Source organism: Schistocerca nitens, chromosome 5, assembly GCF_023898315.1.
Source record: "Schistocerca nitens isolate TAMUIC-IGC-003100 chromosome 5, iqSchNite1.1, whole genome shotgun sequence".
NCBI lineage: Eukaryota > Metazoa > Arthropoda > Insecta > Orthoptera > Acrididae > Schistocerca > Schistocerca nitens.
This window is the reverse complement of record NC_064618.1, coordinates 728,618,437-728,635,943: the sequence shown is the minus strand read 5'-3', so window position 1 is coordinate 728,635,943 and position 17,507 is coordinate 728,618,437. Positions and strand designations below refer to the sequence as shown.

The 17,507-nt window shown below is 36.1% G+C and overlaps 1 protein-coding gene across 1 annotated transcript in view; it reads left to right on the top strand.

Annotated features, from left to right (window-relative positions):
* Window positions 1-17,507, top strand: part of LOC126260841 (papilin) — a 267,981-nt gene that overhangs the window by 133,418 nt on the left and 117,056 nt on the right. Inside the window, exons 20-24 of the mRNA XM_049958243.1 lie at window positions 1,067-1,246; window positions 6,207-6,383; window positions 8,496-8,672; window positions 14,219-14,398; window positions 14,618-14,803. Coding sequence (XP_049814200.1) covers window positions 1,067-1,246; window positions 6,207-6,383; window positions 8,496-8,672; window positions 14,219-14,398; window positions 14,618-14,803 — 900 coding nt within the window. The remainder of the gene's footprint in view (window positions 1-1,066; window positions 1,247-6,206; window positions 6,384-8,495; window positions 8,673-14,218; window positions 14,399-14,617; window positions 14,804-17,507) is intronic.

Sequence of the window (17,507 nt, the reverse complement as noted above, 5' to 3'; positions counted from 1 at the left end):
TTTGCTGCCCTCAATTTTAGTTCCTGTGTCATTCACAAGTGATTGGAACTACCTTTTATGCCACTAATAGCCTTTGCGTAGGATGAGAATTTCTTTGGGTTTTATCGAAGGTCATTTGACATATTGTGCCACAGTAGACACTGAAGGCTTCACATATTGCTCTCTTGACAGCCAAATGATTTTTGTTCAGCATCTGTCTATAGTCCTACACTTTGTTTTACACCTATTATGCACACTAACCATCAACATACTTCCAAACTCCCCCCAAAAAGGGTTAATATTACATTTAAATGTCTTTGTTATGATAATGATTCTGCTCACTTACTTTATGGCACAATTTTTGAGTGATTGAGTAAAAAACATATATTCATGTGCTCTATTGGTCCCATCTCCATTTCCATTGTTGTTCTTTCATCTTTTTAGTCAGACCTTTCACATTTCAAGTACAAAAATGCAAGTAAATACAGTTCAACAGTAACATCAATATTTCTTGATCATATTGTTAAACATATCAGGTGAAATGTAATAAATTCAAACAAACACTTCAGGAGACTAAATCATTAGTAAAAGAAAGAAAGAGTTGTACTGTATGGTTGGCGAGAAGACTATGAGGGATAAGCTCAGGCATCTAATCAGAAAGGGCTGATGGACAGATCACCATCAACAAAGTACGTGCCCTCACTATAATGGCATGAAAACTTCTTATGTAGGCACCTTGGCTATGGTTGTGGGTGCTGTTAGTTAAATATGTCCTTTGTTATAGAATGATCAAGTGTTACTGTTTATGTTTTATACAAATACTAAAAGCTGATATGTATTACTAACCTATGTAGTGTTGAGTATCAGTGCATTAATGTTACGGGTCCAACCTGATAATGCTGCTATGCCAAATGTTGGAATCTTTTGTTGTTTCCATTATGCTCCCCAACCTTACCTCCCATCCACCCTCCCACATCCCAAGCTTTTGAAATAGTGGACATATGCATGCAAATGCCACTGTTAACATATTCATGAGCAAATTTGCCATTAAAATACAGGATTTACTTTTAATCATTGTGTATTACAGGTTGCGGGTGTGAAAACACAGAATTTGGTTGCTGCTCAGATGATAAGACCCCAGCAGCTGGTCCAAACAAAGAAGGCTGTGGATGTGAAGCTTCAAAGTATGGCTGTTGTCCTGATGGGGTGTCAGAAGCTGAAGGAGAAAAGTTTGAGGGATGTGAAGATGCACCCATTATTGCCTCAGGTGTGTCATTTTTCTAATGTTTTGTTCAATACACACATCTGATGTAATGAATAATGAAGAGTCACTGTCTCGGTGTACAATAAGTAACAAAAATGTAAAATTACAGGTCATCAAACAATCGAAAATCCAAGATGGAATGTGAATTTGCTGCTCACCATATAACGGAGATGCTGAGTCACAGATAGGCACAACAAAAAGACTGACACAAATATAGCTTTTTACCAGTAAGGCCTTCATCAAAATTAGGCAAAAAACACATACATACAAAACTCACACAAACACAACTCACACACACATGACTGCAGTCTCGGGGAAACTAAGGCCACATGACTGCAGTCGTGTGTGTGAGTTGCATTTGCGTGAGCTATATTTATGACTGTCTTTTTGTTGTGCCTATCTGTGACTCGGCATCTCCGCTATATGGTGATTAGCAATTTTCCTTTTCACAAAATTATGGGTTATGTATTATGAAAAGAAGGCTAATATAAGATCTGACTGACTGTAGTTTTGTTACACATATAATTAAGACAGGATTAAAAATATAAGTTAAATGAGAAACCAAACTCCTTAAAATTTGTTTCTCACTCAGTTTGAAGTGGTGGCAGAAAGAAGATATCAGTAATAAAAATGGTGCATTGCATTTAGCAGAACTGAGGCTGCAGTTTCATTGAAGTGGAGATGATGAATGCAATAGGGTAATATTTACATGAATTCTGATAGTGGGGAGCCACCATTAACAGAAATTTGGCAAATATGAGGGTAATGATGGAAACTGCATATTAAGTCACATGAACACCACAACAAAAAGTTCTGGTTAATGCTTGTGACCATTTAGTGACTATCCTCACCCACTAAATGTAGAATAGCCTGTTGTCTCTTAGTATTATTACATTTGAAACTCACAGTCTTGTAGGCTTAGTCTTCATGAAATATATGTCTTCTGCTATCTTTATAAGCCATACTTGTGGCTGATTACCACTTAAATTATAATCCTTATATATGTCTTCTAGCACTATATCTCTGTCTTCAATGAGTTCATCTCCTGTAAAATAATACAAGCAGTATTCAAAGCTTCAGCTTTTGGCATCATATGATCAAACTGTGTGGGAATTTTGCTTCTTTCTTTTTTAATTCTTTTTTCCCTTATTCTTCTTGCTCTACTCATTTGCATTTTTCTTCTGACATTTTCATACAAAATTAGTTATAGTAAACTTTCTTTCCAAAGTGTTCACAACTGACACATAAATTTCAGATCAAATCACACAGTTGCATGATTTTTGGACAAAATTAGGATATGTGAGACAGTTAATTGTTGTAATTCATATTTCATGATTTGTGTTGGTTGCCCATGACAATTTTGTGTTGAGTATACAAGTGGCATTAGTTGGTTCATTGCCTTGGACTGGTGTCTGATTACAATATTGCTTCTAAAGACACATACATAATATAAGAGAAAGATACTTTTAGTATAGTTTGTAACTATTAAATTTCTTAAACATCTGACAGAGCTAAAACCTCTACTTCCACAGGCATATAAAATAGTAATTTGTTGACAAAAACACAAAACATAAGATACCTAATTCCAAGCTATAATAGCAGACTGTTCCTTCCCTGAGAGCCAAAGATGCATGATAGAATAGGAAGATCTGAGGATAATGTTGTTAGTAGAAGTTTTTCACTGTAGCAAAGATCAGTGTACATAGTCTGTGTAAACTCTTGTCAACCATAGTTCTCAAGGTAATACTTTAGTGAGCTCAGTGGTGGCAGCTAGATGCATATAAATATGGATTCATTGAATTAATTTCCACTCCTGAGGACCTTGGTCCACTGAACTTTTAGGCCATAAATGTCCAGGGAAACCTGAACTGCAACACCTGAGTAAGGTCTTTCAGAGAAATGGATACAGTAACACACAAATTAGGAAGGAAAAAGCAAACAACATACAACTCCAAAGTAATGCATGAAGGTTTAAAATTATCAGCATTTCTTGCCCTTTATAGGAACCTGTAATAATCAAGATGATAATGATTCTGAAGAGATGCGGCATCAAAAATATATTCTAACCACTGGAGATGAGATATCCAGTAGGACTGTACATGCCTGATGTATGCAATATTCAATGTGAGCATGAGCTGTGGTGCATTTGACAGACATTTTTCAACACTGCTTGAACAATGGTCATGTAATGGATTTAGAATGGAATATTGTGCCATGCAGGGCCAGTGGCCTTTGGGACAGCATAATAAAGGAGAACATTGAAATTAAGATCAATCATTGCTTCATAAACAGTGGCCTAGGCCATGAAATGAGCTGTGTTCAGACTCTGTTACTGCCCCAATTCCCTTTGAGTACACCTAGCCTAGTGATGCACAGATAGCATATGAGGTGGAGCCTGACCGACTACTTTGGAATTTCAGTATAGCCTCAGTCCCCTCTCTCTCCCCTCCTGCTCTGCCCTGAGACACCTAAAGGGGTCAGACTGCTCCCTGATACCACCTACATAAAGATGACATAGACTTCACTTTGAAATATTGCCAGAAAATTATACAAATAACACTCATCAAAATGCCATGTTTTTTATGATCTTGCAAAACTAGAAACTTGATAACTTCACATTAGCTCAGCTCAACAGGAAAGATAATTATATAAATACAACTTATTGATATTAGCATTTAAATATGAAATGTACACAAAAAGGCTATTTAGTGTAATACCACATTATGATGTCTGAAAAATGTAAGTTCCACCAAATGGAAAGAGACTTATATATGATTTTAAATATGTGACATATTACAGAATAAACATTAGGATAAAAATCATCCCAGCACCAAACTCAGTAACACATATATGAACATGTTTTCCCAGGTTTTCCGTTCTCACTACTAACTCTCTGACCTTATCTGCAAACAAAGAGGGCTTCTCCTCCTAGCAGTGAAGTCTCTGCTTTCAACACCCCATTAATTACTCAGCACCACCCAAGCCTCCATAGATTACCCAACTAAGGCTACAACTCATTTTAATTGAATCAACTGTGGGTTCTTAGTGAAACATTATAAATTAACTAAAACAAACTGTTTTTAGCCTTGTTTCACAATTTATTATTAATGTTACTGCACAACCTCCGGTTCAGGTTATAAGCCCATTTTCAAGTGCAAATGGGCTTATAACCCAAAATATAGGTTGTGCAATAACATTAATAATAAATTGTGAAACAAGGCTAAAAACAGTGTTTGTTTAGTTAAGGCTACAACTTCTTTCAGTCAAGTGCAGAAATCAAATCATCATTCCCTTGATATAGCGCTCGCATCATCCAGAGTTGCATTTCATTACCCTCCACACCTTCACAACTTCCTTGGCAACCCATACAATATTCCCAGACAACCACCCCTACCCATATAGCCATTTCCACTCCATGCACCCACTATCATATATTCAATCCCCATAGCTGGCAAAATGTACATCATTCTTTACTTCTCATTCTATAACTCCCATTTGTTATTTTTGTATTGAGCATGGCTACAGATGTGCTTTCTTGGACTTCATACTTTGTCTGATATATATTGCCTTCACCTTGCATCTTTTCCTTTTTATGGTTCTGAGTGGCCTGAACCCTCCTTTCTCCTCAAAGAAAGAACCTGTGACAAAAGCTAAGAGTACTTCACTGTATTGTATGTGATACCATCACCTGTATTGGGAATTCCACCGTGTTGGGTTAAACAAAGTCTTTGTACATTTCAAGGAGAAATTCAGAAAAAGAAGAAACTATTTGCAGAGACCTACATATCCTTGCTTTGTGGCCCATTTTCTAAACTCCTTCTCAACTTAAATATTGGAATTTAAACAACATAAAGAGTAAATGTAATAACTTGTTGTAAAGGTAAGGTAAGGGTACTAAGTGGTTGATAGGCACATAGATAAGATTGAAAATCTAGGTGAGCTTTCAGATAATGTCCTTTTTCAGAGATAACTACAGTATCAACAAGTGCCTACATGGCTACATTCTCCTGGCCAACTACATTGCACTGGTGCAGCATGTACACAATATGAGAGGTGAGAGGTCAGCAAACACACAGAGTATGAATGTGGTGCCAGTGAGCTCACTCTGGTATAGGCAGGGGGAGTTGTGTGTGCTGCACAATGATGTGCTCCACAGCTGGTACAATGTAGTCATCTGGGACAGTGTAGCCATGTGAATGTGTCAGTATGTTTATTCTGTAGTCAAAAGTTCAGCAATATTTTCAGTCTTATTTACCTGCCGATCAGCCACTCACTGTCTCAACTATACGGTGAGTTGTTACCCTTACTCCTTCCATTATTTACAGTCCATCAAAATCTTTTGACAGCTATAAATATTGAAAAGTTGAGGATGTATATTAGATGCATACATAAAAACAAATGATAATTATTTATTACATTTATTTGCCCCTATCAATGTTTTCTTGATTGCTGTCATATATAAAATAAAACATTCTTATTCATTTATCCATACAATATCTAACACTTTCATTGTGGAGGCCTGAGGAATTGATCTAGTCTGTACAAATTACCTCTTAACAACAAGTGTTCATGCAACAGAATTCACTTTTGTGTAGCTGCAGCACTGTTGCCACTTACATGTTTTAACTGCTATGTGGCAATGTGAAAATATGTAATCATTACACCTGAGCAGTTTCAGTATACTTAAATGAAATTAGATACTGCAAAGGGGTAAAGTGACACAGATCACCCTAACATAATCCATCTGTTATTTTGTTCCTGTTTCCATACAAAAATCAAGCGATTTCATTGTATTTCTTCCTTATTTCTTCCCAAAACTTACTCATTAGCGAAGATAATACTGTTCTTTCCTTTGTTATACACAGGACTGGCTGTTGCATTTGTGACTGTTGGCATTATGTTTTATTGCACATTTTGCTATTAACATCTTGTTTCAGGATTAAAGGTTTTGCTTTTATTACAGAAATCTGTACATTACCAAAGTCCCGAGGCTCATGTCGAGATTTTACTGTCAAGTGGTTCTTTGACACTGAATATGGAGGTTGTTCACGGTTTTGGTATGGTGGCTGTGAAGGCAATGACAACAGATTCAAAACACAAGAAGAATGCAAGAATATCTGTGTTGAACCTCCTGGAAGAGGTAGTGAACTATCTATTTCTAAAAACAATGCTAATATTTGTATTTTGGGAGTTTCAGTTGTAATTTAAGACGTTAAAATTTCATAGATTATAAGGTTTGTAGAGTTTACATCACTTTATAATATTTAAGGTATGTACACAGGATGTCCAGATTTCACACAATTTTTATGATACTAGTAATGTTTCAGAGGAGTTTCAAAACTCATTGAATAATCAGAATATTTGTTATGCATTTCTTGGGAATAAATGAGAACTGAAGCCCAGAAGCAGGACACAGAAGTTTTAACATTCTCATCCCACCTAAAATATGAAAAACAATAATTTAAATGGCACTACATTAAGTTGATGTATATTAATGGCTTATGAAAAAACATAGCATGTTATGCCAGTGATGATAAAATTTATGTTAAATTATGGAAAATTGTGAATCCATTTTGCTACTTATTTTGTTAACAGGGTGTGGTGATTCAGGTATTCTTACAAAATATTTTACTTGACAAGTGTGCAAGGAAAAAACAATCAGCTCTTCACATCAGTCTCCACAAAGTCCATTGTCACCTCTGCCACTGTATCATCCATAAATGCTTAACGACAAGATCATAGATTTCAATTATTATAAGGTTAATCACAATTAACTTTACTATTTTGAAATATTTTTGCAAGATACTTTTTTCCCTTCACCTTGAAGAAATATATTTTCTGTTACAAAACAGTACTGCTCAGAATTCAAATTCATACATTTGTCTCCATTGACAATTCTACATTTGGTTTCATTTGTTTCCATCAGTTTTTAATTTCATTCAGTCATTTACAATCTCAATTTTCTGTGGATATTTTTTATTTCATACATAAATTGAAAATTTATGTTCTCTAAACACTGAAGCATTCTGTACTGGTGAGTTCTTGCTCAACATAATTAGTTTATGGATTTACAAAAAAAAAATTCAAAATAAAGCAAAAACTTATAATAAGCCACAAAATGTTATTCTATACCACTAAAGTACCAACACATTGATTTATAAATACATTTTTTCTTTGTTGATTACCTGTTTGTATCTCAGTGAATACTGAACACACCATTACAAAATACGTCTTGAGGTTTTTGTTACGCAGCTTCCTGTTTAGTAAGTAGCAGCAGGAAGATCATTGATAACAATACTGAGTTTCTGTGATCACACAAACAAATCCCTCCCTTGGGTCATTACAGTTCAGAAGTACCAAAAATGTTAAAATATGTAGTTCACAGATCAGTGCAAAACATCAGCAACTGTCACAATTATGTCACAATGAGTGTCACTTAAGTGTTTTGAAAACTATTACATGTTACAGCATGTACAGTGTGTTGTGTGATCTGGATTTGTGTACCTAGTCAGCCAAAACTTAACATGAGACATGATTAACTATAGTATGCAGATAACCACAGTGAATATAACATTATTTCAGTTTATGTATTATGATTTGTGTGTGTGTGTGTGTGTGTGTGTGTGTGTGTGTGTGTGTGTGTGTGTCTGTGTCTGTGTCTGTGTGTATACACTCTTCCTAAATAAGTTGAACAGACACTTGTTTAGTATAGCCAGTTATGTCCCTGCCAATGGTACAGTTAGCCTTTTTTTAAAAATAGTGTAATGATAATGTATGACTCTAATGACTGTGACTATAAGGTAGATAATTAATGTTCTAATATTACTTAGTGGGGCAAAAGAGGTGGCTCATCTAAAATACATATTCAGATGGCAGCTTGGAAAAATAAAAGAGAAGTACAGTTGTAACTCGGTTACAATGCCAAATCAAAATTCACTGTTGCATTCACATCTAGTAAGGGCAAAGTCGTAGTAACTGTGCTATCAGAATAAACAGACAGCAGTGTTGATGGGCTGATCAGGCACAGAACATATTTTAAAAATGTTTGATTTGTCTTTTTTTAGTGCTATTTTCTTCAGAAAATGCCTTTCTAGCATTAATTATTTATCAGTTATCTCTCTCTCTCTCTCTTTTTCCAATCAGTTTCTGAGTTGTTGACAGGTTGTTTTTTGAAGATGGTTAAACTGAGAACTGTTTATTGTTAATTTAGCCAATCTACTGTACCAGTAATAAGTATATTTTATGATTGCAGAAGCATGTTACCTACCTAAGATAGCAGGTCCATGTGAAGGCTACTATCCAACTTGGTATTATGATTCTGAAAGAAAGCAGTGTGGTCAGTTCATTTATGGAGGTTGTTTGGGTAACAACAACAAATTCCAAACTCAAGAGGAATGTGAGGCACTTTGTGTGCTCCCTGATACCATTGGTAAGATACTGCAAAAATTTCTTTTCTCTGTTAGGAAAGTAATATGAGGTGTGGCAATAAAGAAACCAGACTGGTTGTTGTGCATATTTCTGATTTTATTGATGACAAAGAGAAGAGTGGCAAAATAATCTTGGAACTCTCCCTGACATACATATAAAATTTCGCACTGCTGTGGTGGTTAGTCTGGCTATAAACCTTCCTAGAAACGAGTCTTGTGTCTGAACTCTGTCAGAATTATGGTACACTCTAAAGTGGAACAATGTGCTAACATAAAATTCCTCACAAAACTTGGAAAATCTGCCACAGAAACTTACAATTTGAGAAACAAGTTTATGATGATCAGTGGTGTGTTTGTTTTTGAGTGGGTTAAGAGGTTCATGGATGGTAGGGAAGATGTTGAAGACGTCCTTCCACTTTGAAAACTGGCGAGAATGTGAAGAAGGTCAATAGAATTGTTCAAGGAGGCTGCCACCTGAGCATTCGAGCAATTTCAGAACTTGTCTGCATCTATAAGGAAACTATATTATGAGAAGGAAAGTTGCTACTCACCAAATAGCAGAGATGCTGCGCTGCAGACAGGCACAACAAAAGGACTCTTACAATTATAACTTTTGACCATTAAGGCTTTCATCAACAATAGAGACACATATGCACATGCACACACACTCATGCAAACACAGCATGAGTGCATGTGCCTATGTGTGTCTACTGTTGACGAAGGCCTTAATGGCCGAAAGCTATAACTGTGAGAGTCTTTCTGTTGTGCCTATCTGCAACTCGGCATCTCTGCTATTTGGTGAGTAGCAACTTTCCTTCTCATAATATTGTTACATTCCAGCCTGGATTTTCCATTGTTCAGTTAGGAAACTGTTAGACAGATTCTGCATGATGATCTGGGCATGACAAAGGTTTGTGCTAAAGTGGTGCCAACAATCCTCTCAAGCGAGCAAAAGCAACATCGAGTAGACTGCTGTGCTGACACGCTTGAAAATGTTGAAAATGACCCTGATTACCTCAGCAAAGTAATTACGTGTGATGAGACATGGATATTCCAATACAATCCAGATACTAAGTGACAATCCATGCAGTGGAAGAGCCCACAATCCCCTAGGAAGAAGAAAGTCCACAGGAGCAAGTCAAAATTTAAAAAAAGGATGATTGTTTTCTTCAATGTCCAACAGATTATCTACATTGACTGGGTGGCTGTAGGTCAGACTCTCAATCAAGTTTATTATGTAACTGTTCTGAAAACCCTCTGTGAATGTTCGTGACGAAGGAGACCACATCTGTGGAAGAATCGCTCATGGATTCCTTGTCAGGATAACGTTCTGGCCCCAAGTGCAATGTCTGTGAAGAGATTTTTGGTGAAAAACAACATTCCAGTGATGGAACGTCCACCCCATTCACCTGACCTAGCATCATGCGACTTCTTTCACTTCCTAAAACTGAAGTCTGCACTTGGAGGAACCAGGTTTGTGTCTATGGATGAAGTGAAGGAAAATGCTATGACCCTCGTCAGCAACATAACAGAAAAAGACTTGCAGCACTGCTTCCAACAATGAAAATTCGCATGAAGTGGTGCAGGGATCAGAGAGGGGACCACATTGAAGGGCACAACATTTCAGTTACGTTTAAGTTTTTTCAATAAAGTGTTAGAGCATGAATCCAGTTTCTTTATTGCCACACCTCATATTAGTGTTGTTGTAGTTTAAAATTGTCATTTCTCTAACAAAATTTTAAACTGTGATATATGTACACAGATTTCATTACACCATAATGTTTCTCGTTAAAGAAATGAAAGTATATAGCACTTAGGTGTACTGAACAGTGCATCAGTGAGCAATGAAGAAACATAACCAGCAGTTCTACAATATCCATGGTGTGTATCGATTCTTTAAAGGTGTTGTGTTCCTAAAGAATTCAGTAACAGTTAAACAAGTTAAAATCTAGGGGACCAATCTGGGACAGCAGGATGGACAGTGTAATATTTTTTTAATATTCACTGTTCCTTATGTGTTGCTATTATCATGTTTAGTTTGAGTGTCTTCTTCCTTGATGATGGTATAAGTCCAAACTTTAGATGATGGAATCAAATTTGACCATCAGAAGTTGTTTTTCTTCCTCATTAGATTTGAGTGAAACTGTTTAATGAACATTAGCATAATCCCTTGCCGCAATGCCTTTTATACCTTGACTTCTATCACTGTCTATGCTTGTTTTCCATCAGAACTGCTTTAAGATTTGTGTGCAATTGCATTAATGACAATAGTTTCCACATGACATTAACAACTAATTTTGTAACTGACTACCTTGAAAATATTGTGGAAACACTTGACACTATTCAGCAGAGGTTGCACTGGAAGGGCTTCATATGCCACACAGAAATTATTATGATTTTCAGTTAATATAGGAGTGTTATCTGCAGACAAAACTGGTGGAGAGTTTTTGTTGTTCAGCAAATCATTAATAGAGAATAGATCATTGAGGGGAACCTTATGCAATTCTAAGCATAATTTACTTTTAATGAATAGGCAGTTATTCTTTGTCTCATCTATATAAAGACAGATTGTTTAATGTAGTTGCCAATGGACTATTTGACTAATTTACTTCAAAGTTTTACGCAACACTCTAATGAACACTGGGACAGACATAGGCTACATATTTATGATGTATAAATATATGTTTAATTTGTGAAGGGTAAACATTTTCGACAAAAATCTCAAAAAGTTCTTGACCAATTTACTTCAGATTTCTACTGATACTCTAATGAATGTTCAGACAGACATAGGCTACATATTTTTTGTATGACAATCCACAGGTTTTCTGTTTATGAGAAAGAAAATACTGTGTTGTGCTGTGCAAATGTGCAGTTTTGTTTTCTTTCTTGCAGCTCAGCTTCAACTGTGATAGCAAAGCATGTAAACCATTAAACAAATTGTTTCTCATATATATATATATATATATATATATATATATTGGTCTTTAAATATGTCTGCTTGTGTCTGTATGTGTGGATGGATATGTGTGTGTGTGCGAGTGTATACCTGTCCTTTTTTCCCCCTAAGGTAAGTCTTTCCGCTCCCGGGATTGGAATGACTCCTTACCCTCTCCCTTAAAACCCACATCCTTTCGTCTTTCCCTCTCCTTCCCTCTTTCCTGATGAGGCAACAGTTTGTTGCGAAAGCTTGAATTTTGTGTGTATATTTGTGTTTGTTTGTGTGTCTATCGACCTGCCAGCGCTTTTGTTTGGTAAGTCTCATCATCTTTCTTTTTAGATATATTTTTTCCACGTGGAATGTTTCCCTCTGTTATATATATATATATATATATATATATATATATATATATATATATATATATATATATATATATATATATTCTTTCTCCTTACATGAGGTGTGTGAGAAAAGTAATGAGACTGATTTTTTATCTACCAAGTTTTTTATTTTTTCAAACAACAGTATTGTCCTCTTCAAAGTAGTTCCCTTCGGCAGCTATACACTGGCAGAGCCATTGTTCCCAGCCTTGGTAGCAGCTCTGGAAAGCATCAAATGTTAGGGCCTTTAACATGTCAGTCACATTCTTTTGAATGTCCTCCAGAGACCCAGAATGACATCCTTTTAAGACTTTTTTTCAGTTTTGCGAAAAGAAAAAGGTCACAAGGACTCAGATCAGATGAACAGGGGGGTTGTGGTGCAACAGGAATGCCTTTTGAGGTCAAAAATTCTGCGATGGAAGTGGCCATGTGGCAGGGGGCGTTGTCACTTGTGTGCAGTGTTCAGTCTCACTCGAATCGCCCTTTTCTTGAGCCTTTCGAGAACATCTTTGTGAAATGCTTGGTTGATAGTTTTTCATGGAGGAACAATCTCACATGAGCATGCACATGTTCAACATTTTCATTGGTTTTTGAAGTTGAAGGTCTCCCTGGGCCTTCCAGAAATGATTTGTGCCAGTGGACAACTTGTACTCTTGATAACAAATGTTCCCCATAGGCACGTTTCAAATTTTCAGATGTCATGCTTGTGGATTCCCACAGTTTAACACAAAATTTGGTGGCATCAAAAAAAATCACATGATGACTGTATGGAGCTGAAACTCAGTTTGAGCATCTGGAAGGGGTGAACACACTGGTCTACACAATTAGAACAACACAGCCTTGCCAGATCGGTTGCAGTGTTGTCAGTCTCATTATATTCCTCACACATCTTATATGTAATTTCAAACAGAAATTGTTAAAATGTTTTTGGTGGCGCTGAGCCACAGTCATCCAATATTTTTCGAAAGAATAAACTGCTATTTGACTGTGTGTTATTGTATTTACCTTCTGTGCTGTCTAGATTTTTTCTTTTATGCTATTATTGAGTAAAATGCTGAAAGTTATTAGACGCTTAACACATTGTTACCTGCTTAGGACTGCCATAACAGATATAATGTGTTAATGGTCTAAGAACTTTTTAGCACTGAACTTGATAATGGCATAAAAGCCAAAACCTAGATAGTACAGAAGATAAATACAGTAATACACAGTCAAATGTCAGCTTCTTCTTTTTTTTTTTTTTAAAAAAAAGAAAAAGAAAAAAAGGATACACAACAACATGCTGATTTTTTTCTGTCAGTTTTACAGAAAACAGAAAAGGTGTATTTATGGTTTATTGGCTTACAATTAGAATACTACTATGGAACATAAATTGTGCAAAACTTTGTAATACTACTCATTTGCAGACTGAGACTATATAAAATACTTACACTGAAGCTACTGTCCTGACATATCCAACATCTGGAGAGATTTCTCTCTCGTATCCCTTGTACCAATGTTCCCAACCCATTTACCCATTCTTTTTAAGTGACTTTGTTTGCAATAGCAGTAAACAAGGCTCAGTGTCAGAGAGAGGGATTAGAGGACATGAAACGGGGTGGGTTGAATGAAATGGACAGAGAGAGGAGGGGAGGAGGTGATGCACAGAGACGGAAGGAGAAAGAGATGGATGAAGAGAGGGGTGAGGAGAAGATGGACAGAGAGAGAGAGAGAGGGGGGAGGAATTTGGGAGGTATATCCAATTCCTGTACATATTTAGCAGTTACAAACTATTGCCAGGTGCACTGTACAGAATAAGCCCATAAGCATTGCCCTTCATTCCATCTTTATCTACTATATGGATTAACAATGTGGTTTATGAAATAAGAGACCTTCATAAGGCACAAAAGATTCCTATAACTACAACAAAATTATTCATGATATCCACAAAATTTTGAAACCAAATTTTTTATATGAAATAATCCCATGGCTTGTAATAAAATTACATATTTGGGGAGCAGCAGCTTCTCCGAATACTTTTGACAAAACTGGCAAAAGAGAGATAAAGCAATAGTTTCTCATATCTCTTCATGACCCTTTTTGAGCAGTGAGTTAACTCCTACTTATTTTACTGCATATGTGAAACATTCTTATTCTGCTTAATTATTAAAGATAGTGGATGTCCTACTATTTAATGACTTTCAAGGGTATCCCATCCAAACCTACAGAATTTTTTATTTTTTAATGATAGATGCATGTGAGCAACCAAAAGACGAAGGTCCGTGTAAGGGTAATTACCGAAGGTGGTTCTTCAACAGAGAAGATGGTGTTTGTGAAGAATTTGCATATGGTGGCTGTAAAGGAAACAGAAATAACTTCCTCACTGAAGCAGCTTGTCATCAACAGTGTTTGCAACCTGGGCGAAGTAGGGGTAAGTAAATTCATCATAGAATATGTTCAAGACGTCTCAGTAAAAAAATTACTAATGTAGCTGAGATAAGCTGCTACACATAGTTGTAGACAATTTTAAATTTTTTCATGTATTATAACAGAGGTATAGGATTTATATAACTTTCTTTCCAGGCATCCAGGAGACATATCCTCATATTAAATATTCTGCCTTGCTGTGTTACAAACTTTGTTTCAGCAGTAATGGATATTTGTGCTCTTCCGAAGGATATGGGTCCGTGCCTAGGTGCTATGTTGCGTTGGCATTATGATGCTGAACAGAAAAGATGTCAGCAGTTTGTTTATGGTGGTTGCCAAGGCAATGGAAACAGGTTTAAGACTGAAGCCGAATGCAAGTCTAAGTGTGAAGTCTCTGACATAATGAGAGGTATTCAGAAATCAATGCTCTGTAGGCACGCAATGTGGTATCTTTCACTTCTGTAGCATTATTGCTGCTGATGGTGATGTTTATTGGGAAAAAGGCTTTTGTGTTGTTGCTTTTGCATCCCATCTTCACTCTCGTTACTGGAATGCTGGGGAAGGTGTATGTTTCTCTCGTATTTGTGTAAAGTATTTTGCATGCTACCTGTTCAGGTACTATACCACAAAACTTATAAAATATTTATATTCTTACAAACATGGAAAGAGAACCCAATTGCTGCAAATCAGAAAATTTCTTCATTGAAATATAATGTAAAAATTTGCCGTTTCTCCATTTACACTTTATCTGAAAATTAAGTTTTCTAAATCAGTAATGTTTCATAAATTGGATTACAAATTCCAAATTGCTCAAAGTCTTTAGGTAAATGTACTTTCTATGGTGTAGATGCAATTCTTTCTTTTGGCTCTGCATTACAAAATTTCAAAAAGCATTATATTTATTGCTTATGTGTACTAAGCTTTGTTAAGTTGCCCCCCCCCCCCCCCCTCAACACTCATTATAACACCCTATATTTACTCTTTGCCAGAATATGACCTCTCATTACTCAATCTGTAAGCTTCTTATGTCCCTAGAATCTGGCATAAAATGACATTTGTTATGTTTCAGCATCTGTATATAACATTTTTACAGATTTTAAAATATATAATTTATGTTCTGTTTCTTCTATTCAACAATTTCATTAGTGTGAGTGAAACAACAGATCTGAACACTATTAAAGCATAATTTGTCAAAGTGGTTTTAAACACCACAGTGTTTTACCAAATGAATCTGTTAAAATGGTGTACCATGGCTTTCCTTCATGTGTAAACTCATGTGCCCAGCCAATCATGAAAACTCTTCTCCTTAATATGGGATACAAATCGCACAGTGCCTTGGCACTTTTCAACTACATAAAGCTTTTTCAGCAAATGGAAACAATTTTTTTTTTCACAGTTGAATGTTGGAGACTTTTTGTTCTTTAGCAATGTTAATTTGTTTACAAAATTTGTAAAATTCTTGGGAAAGTGTGCATTTCACAGTATGTCAAGGATTTTGGCATAACTTTTCATGTCAGTAAGAGCTGTATTGTTGCACATGATTACAATAAGTGAAAATATTTTCCCTTTCTATAATACAGTAAATATAATTCCAGTCTCTTCCTGTTAGTATGATTTAAGGTTGATTCACATCATACTTCATGGAATGCAACATCAAAACATCCCACAGTACCTTTCAAGTAGTGATATCCACACAGAATGTCAACAAAACAGGAAAAGATATTGTGAATGTTTTATAAGGACTTAGATATTTTATGCTATGATAGTTCTACAAAAGAGGCAACGTATCTGAAACCGAAAAATAATTTAGATTTTATAACATGCAGACAAATAAAAAGTCTACTCTGTGTGTAAATAAGAACATAAATAAATAAAACAGTCGGAGAGTCAGCTGTACAGAAGGAGAAAAAATACAGTTATATTCGATTTCTTTGCTGTTTAGGAAAAAAACACAATGGATAGAGCGAAAAAGCTGTACAAATTGTCATCTAAATATCGCTTAATGTGTTTCTATGTATATATTTACTTGAGCAAAAAATTGATTATTTTAAATGTTTGCATGATGCTCTTTGTATTCTTTCACTCTCAGCAATGTGGAAAATTTACCATACTACTTCCATCAAGAATATCCATAGTGAACCTTTATAACAACAAAAACAATCAGTTATTGACAAAATTATTTAATTGTATAGATAAAAAATTACTTACCTAGCGGAGGCAGAACACACACATAAAAGACTGTTGTTATTGGCAAGCTTTCAGAGTCAGTGGCTCCTTCCTCAGGCAGAAGGGTTGAAGGGGAATGAATAAGGGTGAAGGAAAAGGACTGGAGAGGTCTAGGAAAAGGGGTAGATTTCTGGAAAGTCATCCAGAATCGCGGATCAGGGGAGACATACTGTGCAGGATGAGAAGGAAAGCTCTCAGGTTTTCAAATCTTTGCCGATGCAGTCCCCAACAATCAGTCTTTCCTTCTCATCCTGCACGGTGAGTCTCCCCTGACCTGCGGTTCTGGATGACTTTCCGAAATCTACCCCTTTTCCTAGTCCTCTCCAGTCCTTTTCTTTTACCCTTCTTCCTTCCCCTTCAACCCTTCTGCCTGAAGAAGAAGCCACTGGCTCCGAAAGCTTACCAATTACAACATTCTTTTATATGTATGTGTTCTGCTGCCGCATAATGAACTTTTCTTTGACCATTAATGAACTGTACTATCATTGTTAGTTACTTGACTCTGAAACTATAGTTCATCTTTTTGTATCACAGATGGTGTCTCATCACCTCAATTTCACCATTCAGTAAGTGAAATGATGTCTGTTGACACTCTGTCTAGTATGAACATGCTTCCATTTGAGGATGTGTTGCCTTTCATTCCAGTCCATTGATGGCTAGTGTGAATCAATCCTTATTTGTATTTGGGAAAAATAAACACTAGCTTCACCCAAAATTGAAACTGAAAGAATGGTTGGAACCTCCAGACACATATGCTCAGTGGCAGCAAATAATAGTCAGACACATTATCAGCAAAGACTCCAAACAGGGGCTGTTTCTTCTCTTCATTCTTGTCATCTGATTTTACTGACACTAATTTCATGGTTTAGAACAACATTTTCGTTTGA